Genomic DNA, 18158 nt, shown 5'->3' with positions numbered 1-18158 from the left:
ATGTGTGACCGGAGTATAACGTTTAAGAGAGAAATTAGCTGTGGTCATGAAAACTCAAGTACACGGTACTTTGAAAAACTATCTTTTTACATTCTTAAAATATTATTTAAATTTCATAAACCTCTCTCGAAATTATAATTGCATCTCTTTTTATTCCCTTAATTGAGGAAAAAATGTTAATATTTTTTGCACAGCCCACGAGAAGATAGATGTAAGAATTTTTCAAAATCAAGCAAAATCAAATGTGAAAGTTTATATCTTTCCAAAAAAAAAATGTGAATGTTTATAAACGAAATAGAAAATTGTACTTGCGACATAAAACTAAAACTCGTAACTTAATTTGTCTAACACTTGAAATTTGAAATATTCACGATCTCACATGTTACAGGCATGATGAAATACAATTACAAGAATCAGCTCAAACAAGAGCCTCCAATCAATTGATTAAAATTATTCTAAAAATAATAATTGAAAAAAAAAAACACTAACAATTAAATTAAGGGAATCTGATCATTCCCAGAATTTTGTTCCTGGAATTCTTGAAACCAGAAGGACAAAAGAATAACTATATGTAGTTGCTAAAGCACAAATATTTCTACAAATCGTACTTCTTGGGTTGCCTCCACTGAACAAAACTTTTGGACAAAGATCGAAGAAAAGAATAATCATTCGGAGCTCCTTTTTTCCCATACAAATGCTTGCCTCCTAAATCTGTGAATTTAGGTCCCTTACCCTTGCTTCTTTCAATCTGCAGAATCAAATTCATCATCAAGATTTACACAGTTACATGTACGTTTTTTTCTTCCCTTTTGGAGTTCAAGTTCTAGGTGCAGTTTTTATTCCACGTTTCTTCGGTTCGGGGTGAATCTGTCATCGCTCATTCCTAACAAAATACCACATCTAGCAACATTCTTGATTTTATACTACTGTGTTAAATTATATCTGAAGCCTTTGTCACTCCATTCTACAGTCAGCTCGTTTTTCCCCGGATATTCCGTATCTCCTCACAACTCCAAAGCTTAGACCCATTTGTTTTGACTTCCGAGTTCCGGTTGGAGAAACTGTTTACTATCCATCCCTCCATCAATTTATGCTTTATAGACATATCTACTAATAAAAATCGTCTAAGTGATAGTTATGATCATGCATCACTAGCTCTAACTAAAAATATCATTAAGTCAGAATAAATTTTGAAAACCATTGGTTTAACCTTCTTCAATAATCCATGTTTTATAGTAACATATAGTAACAAACCACGGTTTAAACATCTTCTGACCGATAGTTATATTATAACTACAAACATTGTTTATATCAGAATTATATCTCCAATACCACAATCACCAATGATTATCTAAGTTACTCCAGTGATCATATTTCAAAATATGGTGACTTATGGACAGGTGAAACAGACTCGAAAAAATATTTACCTTATTTATCTTGCCATCCTTCAAATGATACCGGATGCCAGACCAGTCAATAGACTGGGAAAAATGAGAACGGATCGCAGATAAAGGATACAAAAAATTGTCAACCAGCATTGCAATAAATACCTGCTCAATCAAAAATCAACAAGTGATGTCAGTGATATCCTACTAGAATTAGCAAATAACAACTTGGGCCTTCTTTATTTTCTATGCAACTTCTATGCCCAAACTTAATTCAAATCGACTCTTCTAAAACGTGTCGAGCACGTTAAAAATCAGATACCCGAATGAAATAGCACTATCTCATGTGTTTTCACAGGGTATTAAATTTAATTTGACTTTTTTACAATTTCATTTGAGACATGATGTATTTCTCTCATATGCTTTCACCAAGAAGTAACTTCAGAATGTTTGTGCGTTTTCCTAGGAAGGAAGTAACAAGATTTCACCGTCTGCCTCTATAATCGGTCCTCTTTACATCACTACACGCTACAATTCTGAGTCAATTTTCAAGACTAGCAGATCTTAAACACGAAAGGGAAAAATGAACCACTGAAGAAGAAAAGGACTTACAAGACACCAGTTATAGGATGCAAGTGACAGCGGAGGAGCCTCTGGGGACAACAAATTGCAAAGTAGGACCTCTATCCGGGTCAGGTTCCACATTGAAAGAAGTTCAATTATGGTACATGTAGCATGGCAGCCTACTAATGACAACCCTAAACAAACAAAAACAATAAATTTAAGCACTTTACACCTACAAACTCAATGGTCATGACTTTAAATCACCTGTCGAGGAACCATAATTGGTCATCCTTTATAAAAAAATAAAAAGGAATATTGTTAAACGTAAAAACATGATGTATAACGTTCTTATATCAAAGTCCAATATCATCTCAGGCTTCGGATAGGAAAGCCCAAATAATATTGAAAATAAATAAGTAGAAAATAAAACAGATTTTTTAAAAATAACCAATTGTTTGAGATATCCATATATGCAGTGTCGCTAGAACACTGGACAAGGAGAATAATACTTTGACCAGTATTTGATTGAATGGATGCATGAATATACTCGAATGTATATGACAAGAATCGGTTAATCACAGAAGTTGATAATACAAAGAATTCTAAATGTATAAAATTAAAGAAAGAGAAAACAAGAAATTAGATAGAATTTTAAGCAACATGGTTAAGTTAAGAATGAATTCTAGGCACATGTAAAGACCCTATTATGCTCCTGCAACAAGAACCTGTTCACCAGCCCCATTAACAAAAAATAGGACCTGATTTACGCAGAACTGAAAAGCTCACCGCTGCATGGAAAAGCAGCTTCACCAACAGAATACCCTTTAGAATAGAATCTCAGTGCTGCTGCCACGTGTATTGCTGACATAATATATGGCATCACGAATCCCCATGATAAGTAGCAGTGGGTGGAGAATAATGCTCGGTTCATAATCCAATTGACTTTTGTGGTGTATGACTCTAAAACAAATGTTTGCTTCCTCAAATAATTCCAATACCTACAAACATATAACTAAAAAAGTTTGGAAAAGCCAACCAGAATCAAGGACACCGACTAGTGGAGAAAATTTTCTTTCTTGAAGCTAAATGACAAATTCAACTGAACAATTTCCAGCTGAATTGTACACACCTAGCAAAATTAAGATCGCTGGCAAGTGGATGGGGGAAAACAGCAACTGGTGGTGACGTGATGAGCCTCTTATGAGCCCCTGATAGCAACAACATCAGCAATAATATAATTCACAAACCATTCAGCACAGAGATAAAATGCTTCAGTTGATATTGTAACTCACATCCGATCTAGCAGGAAAAGAAACACAGTTCACGACATAGCTCAATTAATTAGCTATTCTGCGTACTTAGGTCAATTGTCAAACTTGTAACTTAAAATCATTGTTTTAAGTTGAAAAAAAAGCGATATACCTGCAATAGCAGCAAGAGTCATGTCATCTGAATAGCCCCCATCTCGAAGTTCTGAAACCACGCCATGATTATCATTTCTAAAATCATCTGCATGCATCTGCAATTAAATAATTCGTAATCAGGTTTTTATGCATTTAAAAATGATTTTAATATGCACAAAATGCTTACCATCATGCATCCTCCCCATAGAAAGAATGTTTTCCCACCAGTGGCAAACCCCATAGAACAGGGCTGGAAGTAAAGATGGATATTTAGTTTACAGAAGATTCTGGAAGAAGAAACAGAAACTAAACAACAGATGAAAGGACCAAAAAAACCAAGTACATCGGGGGTAACATTTGGTCCAACCAGTTCATAATGATGTTCCTAAGTAGTGGATTTCTTAAGTCACTAGTCATTTTCGCAATAGTGTGAAACAGCTTAGTTATTTTAATGATATTAACAAGCTGCTCATTTGGAGTGCTAACTCATTCCAATGTTGATTTAGAGTTGTAACTTGTAATTCAAACTTGGGAAGAATACACTAAGCTAAGATCATGTAAACTACTATCTCTGCTCCACAAATTATCAACAGTATAAACCAAATGTACGAACATACCGAATGCACTTTAAATATTTAGTGTGTGACAATGGTTAAAGATTGGAACTAGCCAGAAAATTCCATGAATCATAATACCAGAATTAAAACTTTGACAAACTTTAGAGATTTGCTGCAGCATTGTGTTGTTTTTCTTCATATAGCATGCACATGTATGGATATCTTTAGTCGATAGTCATACTTAATATGAATCCTGGCTCTCTTCTCCTTAATAAATATGTTTAAGTGAAATGACTGAGGTGTCATACAACGAACTAGCTGGGAACTGATGTAGGTAAAATTGCTCTAGTAAAAGAAAATCGTATTTATGCACTTGTTCAGGAATTTCATCTCTGACCAGTCATTCAAATTGCATAACAAATCATACTCTTAAACTCTATGCCAAATAATCATCAGGCTATGTCAGTCAGACTCCTAGATGCCCTTGTAGAATGAATGGATTCAAAATTAAAAAAAATGTGGTACTTCGTTTCCCACTCATTTCACTCAGCCCCCAGCCTTACCCTCAACACTATTATAAAACTCCTACAAAAACGAACCCTCAATCCTCGTCTAAATACAAGGCAACAACTCAGAAACGATGATACAAGAAAGTGGTCGTGTGAGCATTATTAAACGTACCATGTGGTATTCATATATGCAGTAACTTCCTAAACTTCCAGAAGGCAAATCAAGAGGGTATCCAGTTTGAATAAAAATCTGCACATTTTACAGTTATACAAGACATTATTTATAAATAAAACAGTTATAAATTTCACAAATCAGGGCAATGACAAAATCATATTTTATTGACATAGAAAAGGTCTATGCATCACCATACATCAGGGTTCTTCTCCATTTCAGCAGCGAGAGCTCCAATTGACCCAGGATGCAGCCTAACATCATCATCTAGAAATAACACATATTTGCTATCTTTATGCATTTTTTCTACCCCGATCTGCAAAAAGTTAAATATCATACATGAAAGGCCTTGCTAGATATGGTGCTTCTTTTTCAGAAGTTGGTGAAGACATTCTGACGAAAAATAGGGTTCAGAAGATGTAATTTTAACAATTCAACTCATTAACTTGTTCAGCCTAGTTTGCTCATTCACTGGAGGGAAATTTCTCAGCAAAGCAATCACAATAAGCTCAATTACAAATTAGCTTCACTTCAAGTATAACACTAAATTACGGAAAGAGGTTCAAGCCAATATCATATATGAAGTGACATAAATTTATGATAAAATGTCATCGGGATAAAAATCAGATACATTGAGATGTTTTTTTCCACTGCGAATAGTTTTGCCGCTTCTAAATCATGGTAGAAAGCGTAATTTAAACATAAAATGAAGAGTAATACAACAAATCATTGTATACCAACTGATTATGAATCTTCTGGCTACAAGTTGTTGATAAACCAGCTACTACGATTTTTGTGTCAACATCATCCTGCTCAAGTTCACAAGCTCACGTTAGGAGATAAATTTTGTTTCAAGGGGTAAAATTTCGCAATGAATAACGATATATATTTCCGCCAAAACTTGAAAGTGAATCATAAATAATAAAGCAAAATGTGATGCTACTTCTACTTTGAAGAGTTGGCAGAAAAACAGCAGTTAAAAACCAAGTCCAAAGCATTACAAAAACAGATATAAAATTTTAAATAGCACTCATTAATCAGAAATTGAATTCTTAAGTTCTTATTTATTAAGATCCGGTAGGCCATAACAAACATTACTACTGCCCAAGCAAAGTGGTACACATGCAAAGAGCAATGTTAGTCATCCTACAATATCCATTTTGATTGCTCTGTTTTACACACAACTGAATTCTTTCTATTATTTTGAGACTCAACTTATGTTCTTTCTATTTAACGAATTCCTAAAAGAAGAATGAAATCTCTAGATTAAGGAAAAAAGAATCACTGCCATGGAAAGACATTGGAAAGGGCTTTGAGGTTTTAAACTTGGTTGCATTTCTTTCATGTATAAATTGATAGAAAAAAGAATACCTATGAAAATGAGAGAATGCGTTTGAATGGGTATTCTAGAAATAAAAAGGTATGCTTCTGCTTTTTGGACGTGAAAATTTATTTTGGGGACCTTTTAATAAATTTCCATAAACTAATCAAATTATGATTCTTGAACTTGCCTCATATCCTTTGAAGAATGATTACTGCATTTCTAAAACGATAAAAACATAAAACAATCAGCAGTCCAAGTCATTTATTATGTGATATGCATGGGTAAGATGATCCACTCACATGGAAAGAAGTCGACATTATAAACAAAATTCAGCTTCAGCCTTACTAGTAAGTCAATGAGGGAAGCAACAGACCTTAAAGTCTGCCAACAATCGGGTTACGGCAAGGTAAGCAGGGTCCTCCGTACTCTCAACCACAAAAAGAAATTCCAGCGGACCACCATATAAAGATGTAATCTGCAGCATTCACAAACCAAGCCACAACAAACATCAGTATGTCTCCATCTTTTAATGATTTGCTAACAAGAATTGGTTTCAACAAAGTGGAAAGGGAACAGAATATGCAGGAGTAAATGTATAGTGAAAATTGGAAAAGGTTCATTCGTCTAAGATTCGGATTCAAAAAATCATCAACGAGCCACTACTTTAGCTATTTTGAATCCAAAAAATACTGAAAACGTAATTATTACAGAAAGGCAATCAAAATATGTATTGGATAGCATAAACTTGGAACTAAATGAAGAAAACACTTATGCAATTTTTTGAATAAGCACTATCAAAATTAAGATAAATTCACCTGAGTTCTCCAGTTATGAAGATTGTGTTCCCCAAACCCCTTTAAAGGCATCACAACTGTAACCCTTGGCAACTTGACCTGATTAGAATGCTCGAGGTCATTAATGTCATAACAAAGAAAAGCAAAGCTATTTCCACATCTCATGCTCTCTTTCAACCGTCTTATCTCTTTACCCCTGTGGCAAAAAATTCTCAATAATAATGTAAATTATGAGCTTCGTGGAAAGAAATGAAGTAGGAGATAATCCATGCCCAGTAAGGTAGTAAATCAATAACTAGACAGTCAACTATCAAATTCTGCTACCTGACGAAGGAAGCCAAAGCCCAGCCAAGAGCAAGAATTAAGCAAATAAAAAATCCCTGTCACGTAATTTCAAATTAATATGGGAACCAAAATGACAAAAACAAAATAATATTAAAAGATATCGAAACCAAAAAAAAATCTGTTAGTTTTTTTCCCGAATAACTCAATAAGAACTATAAAAGATCAGTCTCTGTCATGCAGCAGACTATAAATCCCAAACTTCCAAAAATTCACATCAACAATATATTACAGAATGCATCATCATGTTAGGTGGCAATTTGATGGACAATAAAGTTCCATTTTATCCTTCCATATTTTTCTGTGTTCTGCATATAGTGATAAAATCAAAATAACAAGGCAACTCCTCCACCGGAGAACAAGCAAATGAGCATTAAAGCTTCTGTGTGATACCAAACCTAAATTATGCGTTTTCTCAGGTTTGATGAAGCACCATTTGACCAAACAAAAGCACTCAAGAAAAAAGTACAGTTTCAATAAACGGAATTAAAGAGTGAACTGAACCACAACCAATCAACTCAAGACTATCAAATACATTTACAGCAGTGTGATGCTCAGTTACAGCACTCAAAATTTTAAAATGAAGAAAATGAAAACAAGAGACGCTTCATCAATCTTCATGCCTACTAAATACGTGATATTCCAGATCCATGAGTGAAAGTTCCTACTCATGCATGTGAATATTCAACTTTAAAGTTACGTGCCCAGACAATATACCCCAGATTCTAAATTTTTTTGACAACTGAAAATTTTAGCACAGCAACAGACAATTTCTATTTTCTCCAACGTCATTCATGGATTCCACACACTCAAATGGGATGGTTAATATGAAGGATGATTCGCCTTGGGTTTGACAACAATTGACCTGGTAACAGAGTTCAAGGTGTGAGACTGTGAGTGGAATCGGTTGGGCTTGGCAGTGGCCTGGGATAAGGATTGTATCTCAAAGGGCATGGCATACTAGGACGCGTAAAGTGAAAATCCATGTGTATGACTCCGGCCTCGTATCATTTACAAATATTTGAGTTATGCTATTTTTCCCAGCTATGAATTGTAGAAGCAACACTAAAAAGATTCAGTTTTAACCAAATAATTGAACATTCAACTTGACATCATAATCCCATTGAAGCCAATCCTTGTCTCGCTCACACATTATGTAATGCTTCAGTTGCCATGAACTAGCCAGATCTAACTCAGAACATCTTGACTCTCATAAACAAAAAATGAAAGTTAAATAAATGAGAGAAACATTACAACCCAATTGTATCCTCAACCACGTTTCACCATTATCGGCACTTAATTCAAACTCTCAAAAACAAGTACCATAGGGAAAAAAAACACAGACCACATAAAAAAAAATTGCTATTTTTATTCAGATTCGAACCAAGAGAGAAGCAGAATCGCTCGAACCGGAGTTCTACATTGCAATAGCATACAAAAGAACACGATCAAACACTGATTTTTCACTTTCTCCACACAGAATACACAAAAAAACATACCTGGATCTGAACGAAAATCGCGAGAGGACTACAGCAAGCTCTGCTGGCAGCGAACAAAAATGCATCCAACGAATCGAAGGCAGACATTTTTACTCACAATGCTGGCACTTGAAAATACTGCAACTATCTCATTCATAAAACTTTTCGCAACGATCAAAACCTGCTGGGACGAATCGGAGCCCTTGAATTCCGGTCTATGAATATATGTACATTGCGTATACGTAACTTGTGAGCGTATTGGCTCGTCTCGCTCAGATCGTCATTAACGGAAACTACAAACGTAGACAGGGAGATAGAAGAGAGGAAAAAGGAGAAATTCGCGAGAGACCGTAATTTTATATGGGGATTGTGTTTCTACTCGCACACAATTTTCCGGTTGCTCCATTTTTCAAATTTTAGTGTTATNCATGTGAGGTGGCATGTCTAAGTGACAGGGATTTTGCAATAAAACGGAATTTTCCATAGAAGATGCTGATTTATAATCCGAATCTTCACATTAATGTATTTTTCAATGCTGCTCTCATTTCACAAGTCCATTTATCATCATCAAACAATAAATCAAAACAAAAACTTGTATGAGACGGTCTCACGGATTATATTTTGTGCTAAGAGTATTACTTTTTATTGTAAATATCGGTAGGATTGACTCGTCTCACAGATAAAGATTTGTGAGACCGTCTCACAATAGATCTACTCATAAATCAATTATAATATCTTTTTTTCCTATAACGATTGGCTGATTTGTTTTATATTTATAATAAAAGTAACATATTTGATATTACAAGTATTATTTTTTTTTATGAATATAGTCAATTTGAAAATTTATCTAACAAAATTTTATGTGAGACAATTAGATAAGAGTTTGATCAAAATTATATATGATTGTTGAAATTAATTTTAAAATCAAAGAATTTAAATGCTTTCTGATCTTGTCATTCACATTAGTGCAATGTGTTCATAGAGCAATTTCAATTTTCGGGATATATACATATAGTCTCGATAGTATAGGCGTCAAGGAAATAAACATAAAAAAAAAAAAAAAAAATTATCCTAGACTGACTGCCGATAACAAATTAAATATTGAAATTAAAATATAAGAAAAGATTAATTTATGATCAAAGAACACTTACAAAATATTAAATAGTAATTACAAATATTACATAGCGACACGAAAAAAAATATATAAACTATGTGATGTTTCAAGTGAACTGACTCCAACATAATATAATATAATATAAAAAATTGATTTGGTCTCATGCAATTGTGTGGTATGAGCTGAAGATAATGGCAGTAGGGTATGGAAAATAAATGGACAAATTTTAACGTTACGTTGCCTCACATGCTAGACCAACAGTTGTTGTAGACAATTATGTGGCAAATACCCAAAACTAATCACCAATTGCTTTCTTGACCATACCAACGTAAATTTTGTTCATTTGTGGATTACCCTAATTTGAATCTTACACTTTTAGATTGGAAAATTAAATTTGAAATTAAATCTTGAAGTCTCTTTCTTCTTTCCCAATCACACACTAAATTTTAGGCCCGTTTTTAATATGATGGAACATATACAGATATATTTTCTATCAACTATCACAAAGGATTTTGAATTTTTATCCATTCTTCTAAACATGGATTTTTATTTTTATTTTTAAATTTATAGACCAAGAATCTTTCTAATCAAATATAATAAAACAAAAAAAAATTCTTTAAAAAAAAACTATTTTGCCTCGAATATCATTGAAAAACAAAATAGGAAGAGGGAAAACGATGAGATAATAAATAAACCAAACAAGGATTGCATGTTAAAAAGTCGACATAGATGTATAAGGCTGTCAAAGCCAATAAGAAAACAACTCTCTTTCATTCCAGACTCAAAATATATATATGGCCAACTGGATTATCTAATAATGATTGAAAAACCCTGTTAATGTCTCACGAGAACAATCTTCTCTCCTTGAAAGCTAGCTTTGGAGGTGGAGTTAGATCCAAGTCTCAATCTTAACATGATATCAGAGCTCAGATTCTACCGTTATGTGTTAGACTCCTATAGTGCTGTCACCCGTTCTGTCCATAGTTGGATCACTTGTAAACTTCACACTCTAGATGTTCATTCCTGAACTGAGAGAATGTGTTATTTTTCCCACATTGGTTAGTCAAAACCCCTGAGAATTGCAAATATGAACTTAGATAATCATCTTTTTTGAGCTAGCTTTTGAGATTGAGTTAGATCCAAATATCAATCTTAACATGATAACAGAGCTCAAATTCCACCTTTATGTATTGGAATGCCCATAGATGAGCCACTTGTTCTACCCATAGTTGGGTCACTTATAAACTTCACGTTTCAGATTTACATTCACGACGTGAGAGGTATGTTAATTGTCTCACATCGATTGGATAAATCCCTGGAAGTTACATAAATGAAATTGGACAATCTTCTCCCTTGAGCTAGCTTTTGGGATTGAGTTAGGTCCAAATCTAAATCTTAACAAAACCAAAACCGAGTTCACCTTCAACTTTTATAGTAATTTCGCAAATCAGATGTAGTAGACTCATTTACTTCTATTGCTCAAGGTGGAAAACAACTACAAAAATAATGTGGAAAATCATCGAGATGCGATATTATTCTACCACATAGTTTTAAATTTTCGTAACAAGAGGATTTATTTGCTCCAGAAATTTATACATAAATATTCTCTTTTTAAAACGATTTAAATTTAAAAAAAAACATCAATAATGATTTTAGTCACATATTATTGTTTTTATTCACTAGTTTTTGAAGTCAAGCTAGACACATACCTGAAAAATCGGCACACACGATATTATGGATTGGTCGGCCATGAAAGTTAACGCAAAACTTGAGAACGGGGGTTTTAAACTTTAGGTATGGGAATACTCTTACGAAGCTAAGCGGTAAGAGTATTTGATTCATCTGTAAGTAAAAGGAAAGTTTGTACAATCTATGAACTTTAGTAAAAGAACCATGTTATTGTTTGATATCAAACTTTCAACTTCAACAACAGTAAAATTAGCTGAATTTCAGGGCCGCGTTCAATAGTTTTTCAGCCAACAGCCAACCTGCATGTCTAATGGATCCATAGACCTGGAAGCTGTGGCAACTGGTATCAAAGGGTTATCAAGGTGCTATTCATTTGGAAACTCAGATATAATGTGTAGTCAAGGCGACTCCAGGAACTATCAACGTGTAGAGTAGATAGTGGGCGAAGGATTGTATGTCGACTAAATTGTGGATAGTGGATGTCGTGGCCCATAACTATTTCACCTGTGACAAGGAATTGAATTCTAGAGGGTGTCGCTGGCGAAGGATTGTATGTAGTTGGAAATCGAAAGTCTGGTCATGGTTCAAATGGCTGATTTTGAGATGCAATTTGGTGGATAGTGGGCGATGGTGTGCTATAAACCTCCAAAGAGTTGCAACTCAGAAAAAATGCACCGCACAAAAGTCAAATGATCTCACTTATTTTGCGATCCCTGTTTCTTATTCTGACAAGTGCTCCATATATAGAGGCACAAGGCACAAGTGTCTTATGCAGCAGTAGAACAGCACTAATGACATAAAACTAGAATAGCAATAAAACAACTGCATGACTAAAATGAAGACTTATATTTAATATCCTTCAAAGAGGCAGGCTTGCTTGCTTCTTTTTCGTTTGATAGTAACACATCTAATGAAAATAAAATGACAAGAAGTTTGAGTCTGACCAGAATATTTTGTTCCACTAGCTTGTTTCACTCTTTTTGTACAGGGCCAACACTATCACAAGTACTTCCAATCAAGTGATTCAGTATAACACCTGCTGCAACACTTGCGTTCAAGCTTTCCACAGCCAAAAGGACCGGAATTCTTGACCTGGATTTTCAATGTTGCCCGTATCTCCATCTCCTGTCATTATCAAATCTACGGGACGATTTCCGGAAATACTAATCAACTGAGTGCAAGATCTCTCCACCAATGGCCTCAAACCCGTGCCTTCACTGCCCAGTACAAGGATCGTAGGAGCACCAGGCACAACTTCATTCAAAGGAACAGTTTTTGAAGAAACCGAACCACCAAGAACCCGCCAACCATTTCTAGAAGAGGAAGTCAAGAACTGCATCATATTCTTGCACGATCTAAGCTCCATTAGTTCGAGTGAACCTGCACTGGCCTTGCTCACAACTCCACTTAATGGGGCCGAGTTCTTAGCACACAACACTACCCCAGAGGCACCAAAAAAATAAGCAGATCGAATTATAGCCCCCAAATTTTGAGGATCAGTGACCTCATCCAACGCCAGCCAAAGAGGACCCTTCTCGCCCTCAATAGAAATAGGCTCCAATTCCTTCACTCCGACCATTTCCAGCGGCGAAGCATCTAGGACCAGGCCCTGGTGAGGTCTATTATCAACTACCATGTTCAAATCATGCTTTGGCACCTCTTTTTGGCTTAATCCAAGCTTCTCAGCCATCCTTAAAACTTTCTCGAAACCTTTCTGGTCCTTCTTCTTCCTATTATTCGTACTCAAATCCAACCCTTCTTGAACATACAACGCATAGAATTCTCTTCGCGCAGCCGAAAGTGCAGCCAAAACAGGACCAACTCCATAGATTCCTTCTCCAACTAGTTTTGGTACCGTAGATTCCTTAGCATTTTTCCATGTCTTCCTACCCCAATTTTCCTGATTAATCCATTTCCTAACATCTGGTCTCTCTGATCCTGATTTTACCTCGACAAATTTGTTCACCCTGTTCCTAATCTTATTCCATCTCGGATCATTCACAACCTCAACATCCCCATCTCCATCCCCGTCCTCATCCTCACTAAAGTCGTCTTCATTTCTCAACTCATTTCTGCTACCTTCAGATTTTCGGGCTTCTCTAATTTCCAACCTACCTTTTAAAAACTTTTCTGCCGATTCTTCCCATGAAGACCGGAACCCTTTACTCACCTGATCACCACTCCCTACTTCTCTTTGTTTCCTCCCCCTGGATTTTGCCAACCAAGAAAGGGTCTTTTCACTCCTTTCAGCCTCCACCTCAGAATATGAGCCGTTGAAACGACTCGATCCCAATTGAGGAAAACTCAAAACACTTTGCACACATAAACCCAGTTTAGCTGACGTTTCACGACACCACAGAAACTGTTGACCCCGTTTTTCACAAGACCCAATAATTGAATGATAACCAGTCAACATGGAAACGGGCTTTAAACTTCCCAGTCTAGAGGGCTGCACAGAAATCCTAAAAACTAAAGGGAATGCCTGTGGTCTTGCCATATTACAGCACATAGAGAGCTATAAGAAGCTTTCGTGATTCGAATAAACCAATAGTAGAACATGAAATTATCGAACAGTACAATGAGAAACGTACCCAGAATCAAATGAAAAGGTAATAAATGTTCGTAATGGCATTTCCAATTAATTGAAAAGTACCATCTTCATCCGGGGTTCGAGATGGTTTAACTGAGTATGCTAGCCCAACATGGGACATCTAGCGAAATGGGATTGGATTGTGATTTATTTAAAAAAAAATACACAAGTCAATTTACATAAATGTTTTTTTGTTTAAGTGTAAATACATCATTAACTTAAATTCTTAACATTAAATCCATCCATCTCATTCAGTCGACTTCAAACTAGGTTTTTCTTCCGTCGATCTCCTTTCATTTCCTTTCCGATGACGATTCTCAATGTAAATCGTCTTTTTCTTCCCATCAATTCTCGATAAAGATCCTTCCAATCTAAGCAAACTCAATCGAACAAATGGCTGACAAAAATCTGATAATATTAACGTTTATTTCGATTTATTTCTTCTGTTTCTTCGACTCACTTGAAGAAGAAAGAGTCGACCTACGAACCATAGACCAAAATTTTGATCTACCCAACATTTTATTTGAGTCGACCAAGATTTGATCTGGGCTTGGTCGACCAAGAGCTTGGGTTGAAGTCGACCAAATAAAAAATGTTTGGTCGACCAAGCCTTTGGTCTACCCATTTTGGGTAGATAGGTAGACCAAGCTTTTGGTCTACCCATTTGTCGACCAAGCTTTGTGGGTATACCAAAAGCTTGGTCTACCCATTAATGGGTAGACCAAGCTTTGGTCGATCAAAGTTTTTGCTTTGGTAGACCTAAAATTTAGTCTATCCAACATTGACCCAGCTTGGGTCGATTCAGTGCTTGTTGATCAGTTTTTGGGTCGATCATAGTGATTTTTGGGTTGACCAAGTTACTTTTGGGTCGACTTTGTTGATATTTGGGTCGACCATGTTAATCTCTGGGTCGACCCATGTTGATTTTGGGTTGATCAAGGTTGCTTTTGGGTCGACCATTTTTCTAACATATGAATCCATATATTTGACAAATATGACCGATAATTACTTAATTTTGACGGATAATCACACAATTTTGACCAATGTTGCATGTTTTTAATATATGAATCACATAATTTCACAAGTATGTTTTATAATGTTACATGATTATGTTATATGTTATGACATATGAGTCACTTACATGTGTTTTGACATATGAGCCACAATTTCACAATTATGTTATATGTTTTAAAATATGAATCACAATTTCACAACTATGTTACATGTTTTAACATATTATTCATAATTTCATAATTATGTTATATGTTTAACATACGAATCATAATTTCACAAATGTCACAATTATGTTATATGTTTAATATACGAATCATAATTTCACAATTATGTTATATGTTTTAACATATGAATAACAATTTCACAACCAACTATTTTACATGTTGTTTTAACATATGAAACACAATTTCACAACTATGATACATGTTTTAACATATGAATCACAATTTCACAACCAACTATGTTACATGTTGTTTTAATATATAAATAACAATTTCACAAATATGTTACATGTTTTAACATATGAATTACAATTTCACAAGTATGTTATATAATATTACATATTTTAACATATGAATCACATATTTAGTTGGGTCGACACAAGGTAGACCTTGTTGTTTTTGGTCGACCTTTTTGCTTTGCTTTTGGGTCGACCCAAAGGTATATTCTGCAAAATTCAACAAAAATTAAGAGAATAAGATAATTAGAATAGTCAAAAATTAATAATAATAATAATAAAATCAGACATAATTATGGATTTTTCTTGGTCAACCAAAATTTGTTGACCAAGAAGAATTTTTTTTTGGTTTGGTAGACCAAGATTGAAATAATAATAATAAAAAAAAAAACAAACCCGACAAAATTATGGATTTTTCTTGGTCAACCAAAATTAGTTGACCAAGAAGAATTTTTTCTTGGTTTGGTCGACCAAGATTGAAATAATAATAAAAAAAAAAAAAACAAACCTGACATAATTATGGATTCTTCTTGGTCAACCAAAATTAGTTGACCAAGAATAATTTCTTCTTGGTTTGGTCGACCAAGAATTCATCTTGGTCGACCAACAAAATTTTGGTCGATCAAGAAAATTAATCTTGGTCGACTCATAATACTTGGTCGACCAACTTAATTTTGGTCGACCAATTCTTCTGGGTGGACTCTTATTTTTTCTCAAAGTAGATTTTGGGTCGACTAAATTGATTTTGGGTCGACAGATCTCGATTTGGGGAAAAAAAAGTAGATGAGTCGTAAATTTTAATTGGGGAAATATGTGTGTCGATCGAGAAGAAAAAAAAGAGGAGAATTAATTAAGTTAAAGAGTCTAATTGCAGTTAATGTAATAATCAAAAGTCAACTCCTTGTTTCTTAAAAAAAAAATCAGAGTCCTTGTTTTTTAAATACTTTCTCTTTCACTCCTACTTTTTTAATTGGCCCGGGAAACATCTGCCTGGCGTAACAGCATTTTAACAGCTTCGGTGGATGATAGAAACGACGTCGTGTGCTCTTTGGGCCCACTCTATCAGCGTCCAACCCAAACTCCAATCTTGACGGGCCTATTAATACAAAATTTATTATGTCCATTAAAAAGAAACCGTCATAAACATGTATGTTTTACCTTTTATGAATTTAATTTTAAAAACTTTATAATAAGCTTTCTAAAATATATATTAAAAAATAACAGCTTATGATTTTTTATTTGAGAGTTCAAGTACATAATTCCAAAACAAGATCAACTTATTACAATATAATATATATAAAAGATAGTTTTAAAAATCATGTGATAAACTTTTTTTGAGACTTTATTTTTTAAAAAAACATTATTTCATATACCAAGTATATTTTACATTTGCACTTCTATTTAATATTTATTAAGATAAAAAACTTATCATGAACTAAATTTGAGACTTTAAACTCGATTAAAAGTAAAAATAATATATAGATTCAAACATCATTAAATTGAAAATTTCAACAAAATTATATTAATCATATTTCAAGTTTTGATTCAATATGAGCCGTTTCTCTTGATAAATTTATTAGTAAAAAATTATTCACTAAAATAATTATTTTAGCAATTGTTTATTATATATATATTTTTAAAAAGAAAATTATTTTATATTTATGTATGTACAACGTGTGATTTATTTACCCTAGTATATCAAACAATACTGTAAGACCAACGCTTGTCGTTTTACCAAAAGTTATAGATGGTATAAATAATATAACTCAAATTTTTTAAACTGTATAACAGCTCAAACACGACGGTTCGATCATTCTACTAAGAAGGTACAATTATTACGCCCAACAATCTCCCTCTGAATAATTGCACCCCTTGCCATCAATGAAAATCAAACTCGTGATCTTGATTTTGATATCAATCGTAGGACTTTAGCACCAAATCCATGTCATAACTCATATGTGCGTCTTATAATGCAGTGTGCTTTAAATAAGACATCTACCACTTTTGTGCATTTTACCTGAAGTTCACACCATTGTCTAATTATCAATTCATCGGGAATTTGTCCGTATGACTAAATCGTGCATCTTATGAAGCATGAATGCAACCTTTTTGCAGTAATCAAGATCAGGAACTCGTAATTTAATCAAGTAATATCGGGTAACATCACCGATCGTTTGAAAAATCTCGAAGTCCATCATTTTGCTCCAAAATTCAGATATCTCAGGTCAATTCAATCCGCACGATTATGTAAAAATCAGCAACCAAAATATGAGACCAATTACCTGTCGAAAGCTGCGGCACCTACTTTCTTCCTCTTTGGTGGAGGCTTGAATTTCATTGGGCAAATTTCGATTTCAGCGATTAACTGATTGAGCCCTAACTAATTACACTCGCTCGCGGAGGGATGAAGTCCTTACATGGGCTAAATATTTGGGCTTTATTAGCCCCAAATTTCACCCAACCCACGAAATCTGAAAACCAATTTATTTATTGTTATTTTAAGTCTGGACGAGTGATTACATAGATCTCGTTTTAAATTTAAAATCTTGATATTTAAGAATTTAAACTTTGAGAGTAAGTCTATTGTGAGACGGTATCACGAATCTTTATCTGTGAGACGGGTCAATCCTACCGATGTTCAATAAAAAATAACATTATTAGCATAAAAAGTAATATTTTTTCATGGATGACCCAAATAAGAGATCTGTCTCACAAAATACGACCTGTGAGACCGTCTCACACAAATTTTTGCCAAACTTTGGTTAT

General features: G+C 34.3%; 1 protein-coding gene and 1 pseudogene across 2 annotated transcripts; both read right to left on the bottom strand.

Moving 5' to 3' along the window:
- Positions 1–331: 331 nt before the first annotated feature.
- Positions 332–17764, bottom strand: LOC140961390 (uncharacterized). Of its 2 annotated transcripts, XM_073419887.1 has the most exons (15): positions 17675–17764; positions 11352–11484; positions 7033–7088; positions 6730–6904; positions 6288–6389; positions 5328–5399; positions 4790–4906; positions 4591–4668; positions 3540–3602; positions 3372–3468; positions 3079–3157; positions 2736–2947; positions 1998–2143; positions 1428–1550; positions 332–748 (listed from the first exon to the last, which is right to left on the bottom strand). In XM_073419887.1, the coding sequence occupies exons 2-15, from the start codon at positions 11391–11393 to the stop codon at positions 596–598; spliced, it is 1515 nt and encodes a 504-aa protein (XP_073275988.1). In that variant the 5' UTR covers positions 11394–11484; positions 17675–17764; the 3' UTR covers positions 332–595. The 2 variants fall into 2 exon arrangements, with proteins under 2 accessions (XP_073275988.1, XP_073275987.1); XM_073419886.1 differs by lacking the exons at positions 11352–11484; positions 17675–17764 and adding an exon at positions 8550–8937.
- Positions 11818–14412, bottom strand: LOC140961391 (uncharacterized; annotated as a pseudogene).
- Positions 17765–18158: the final 394 nt, after the last annotated feature.

This window comes from Primulina huaijiensis, chromosome 16 (genome assembly GCF_012295235.1).
Source record: "Primulina huaijiensis isolate GDHJ02 chromosome 16, ASM1229523v2, whole genome shotgun sequence".
Taxonomy (NCBI): Eukaryota; Viridiplantae; Streptophyta; class Magnoliopsida; order Lamiales; family Gesneriaceae; genus Primulina; species Primulina huaijiensis.
This window is presented reverse-complemented; position numbering and strand designations above follow the sequence as displayed.

Excerpts from the sequence above, each read along its gene's own strand:
- LOC140961390 (XM_073419886.1), bottom strand. The coding sequence starts at position 8,636 with ATGTCTGCCTTCGATTCGTTGGATGCATTTTTGTTCGCTGCCAGCAGA. Across the intron at positions 4,907-5,327 it reads AGAAGATTCATAATCAGTTG|ATCGGGGTAGAAAAAATGCA; the intron begins GTATACAATGAT and ends AACTTTTTGCAG. Across the intron at positions 3,469-3,539 it reads TATGGGGAGGATGCATGATG|ATGCATGCAGATGATTTTAG; the intron begins GTAAGCATTTTG and ends ATTTAATTGCAG.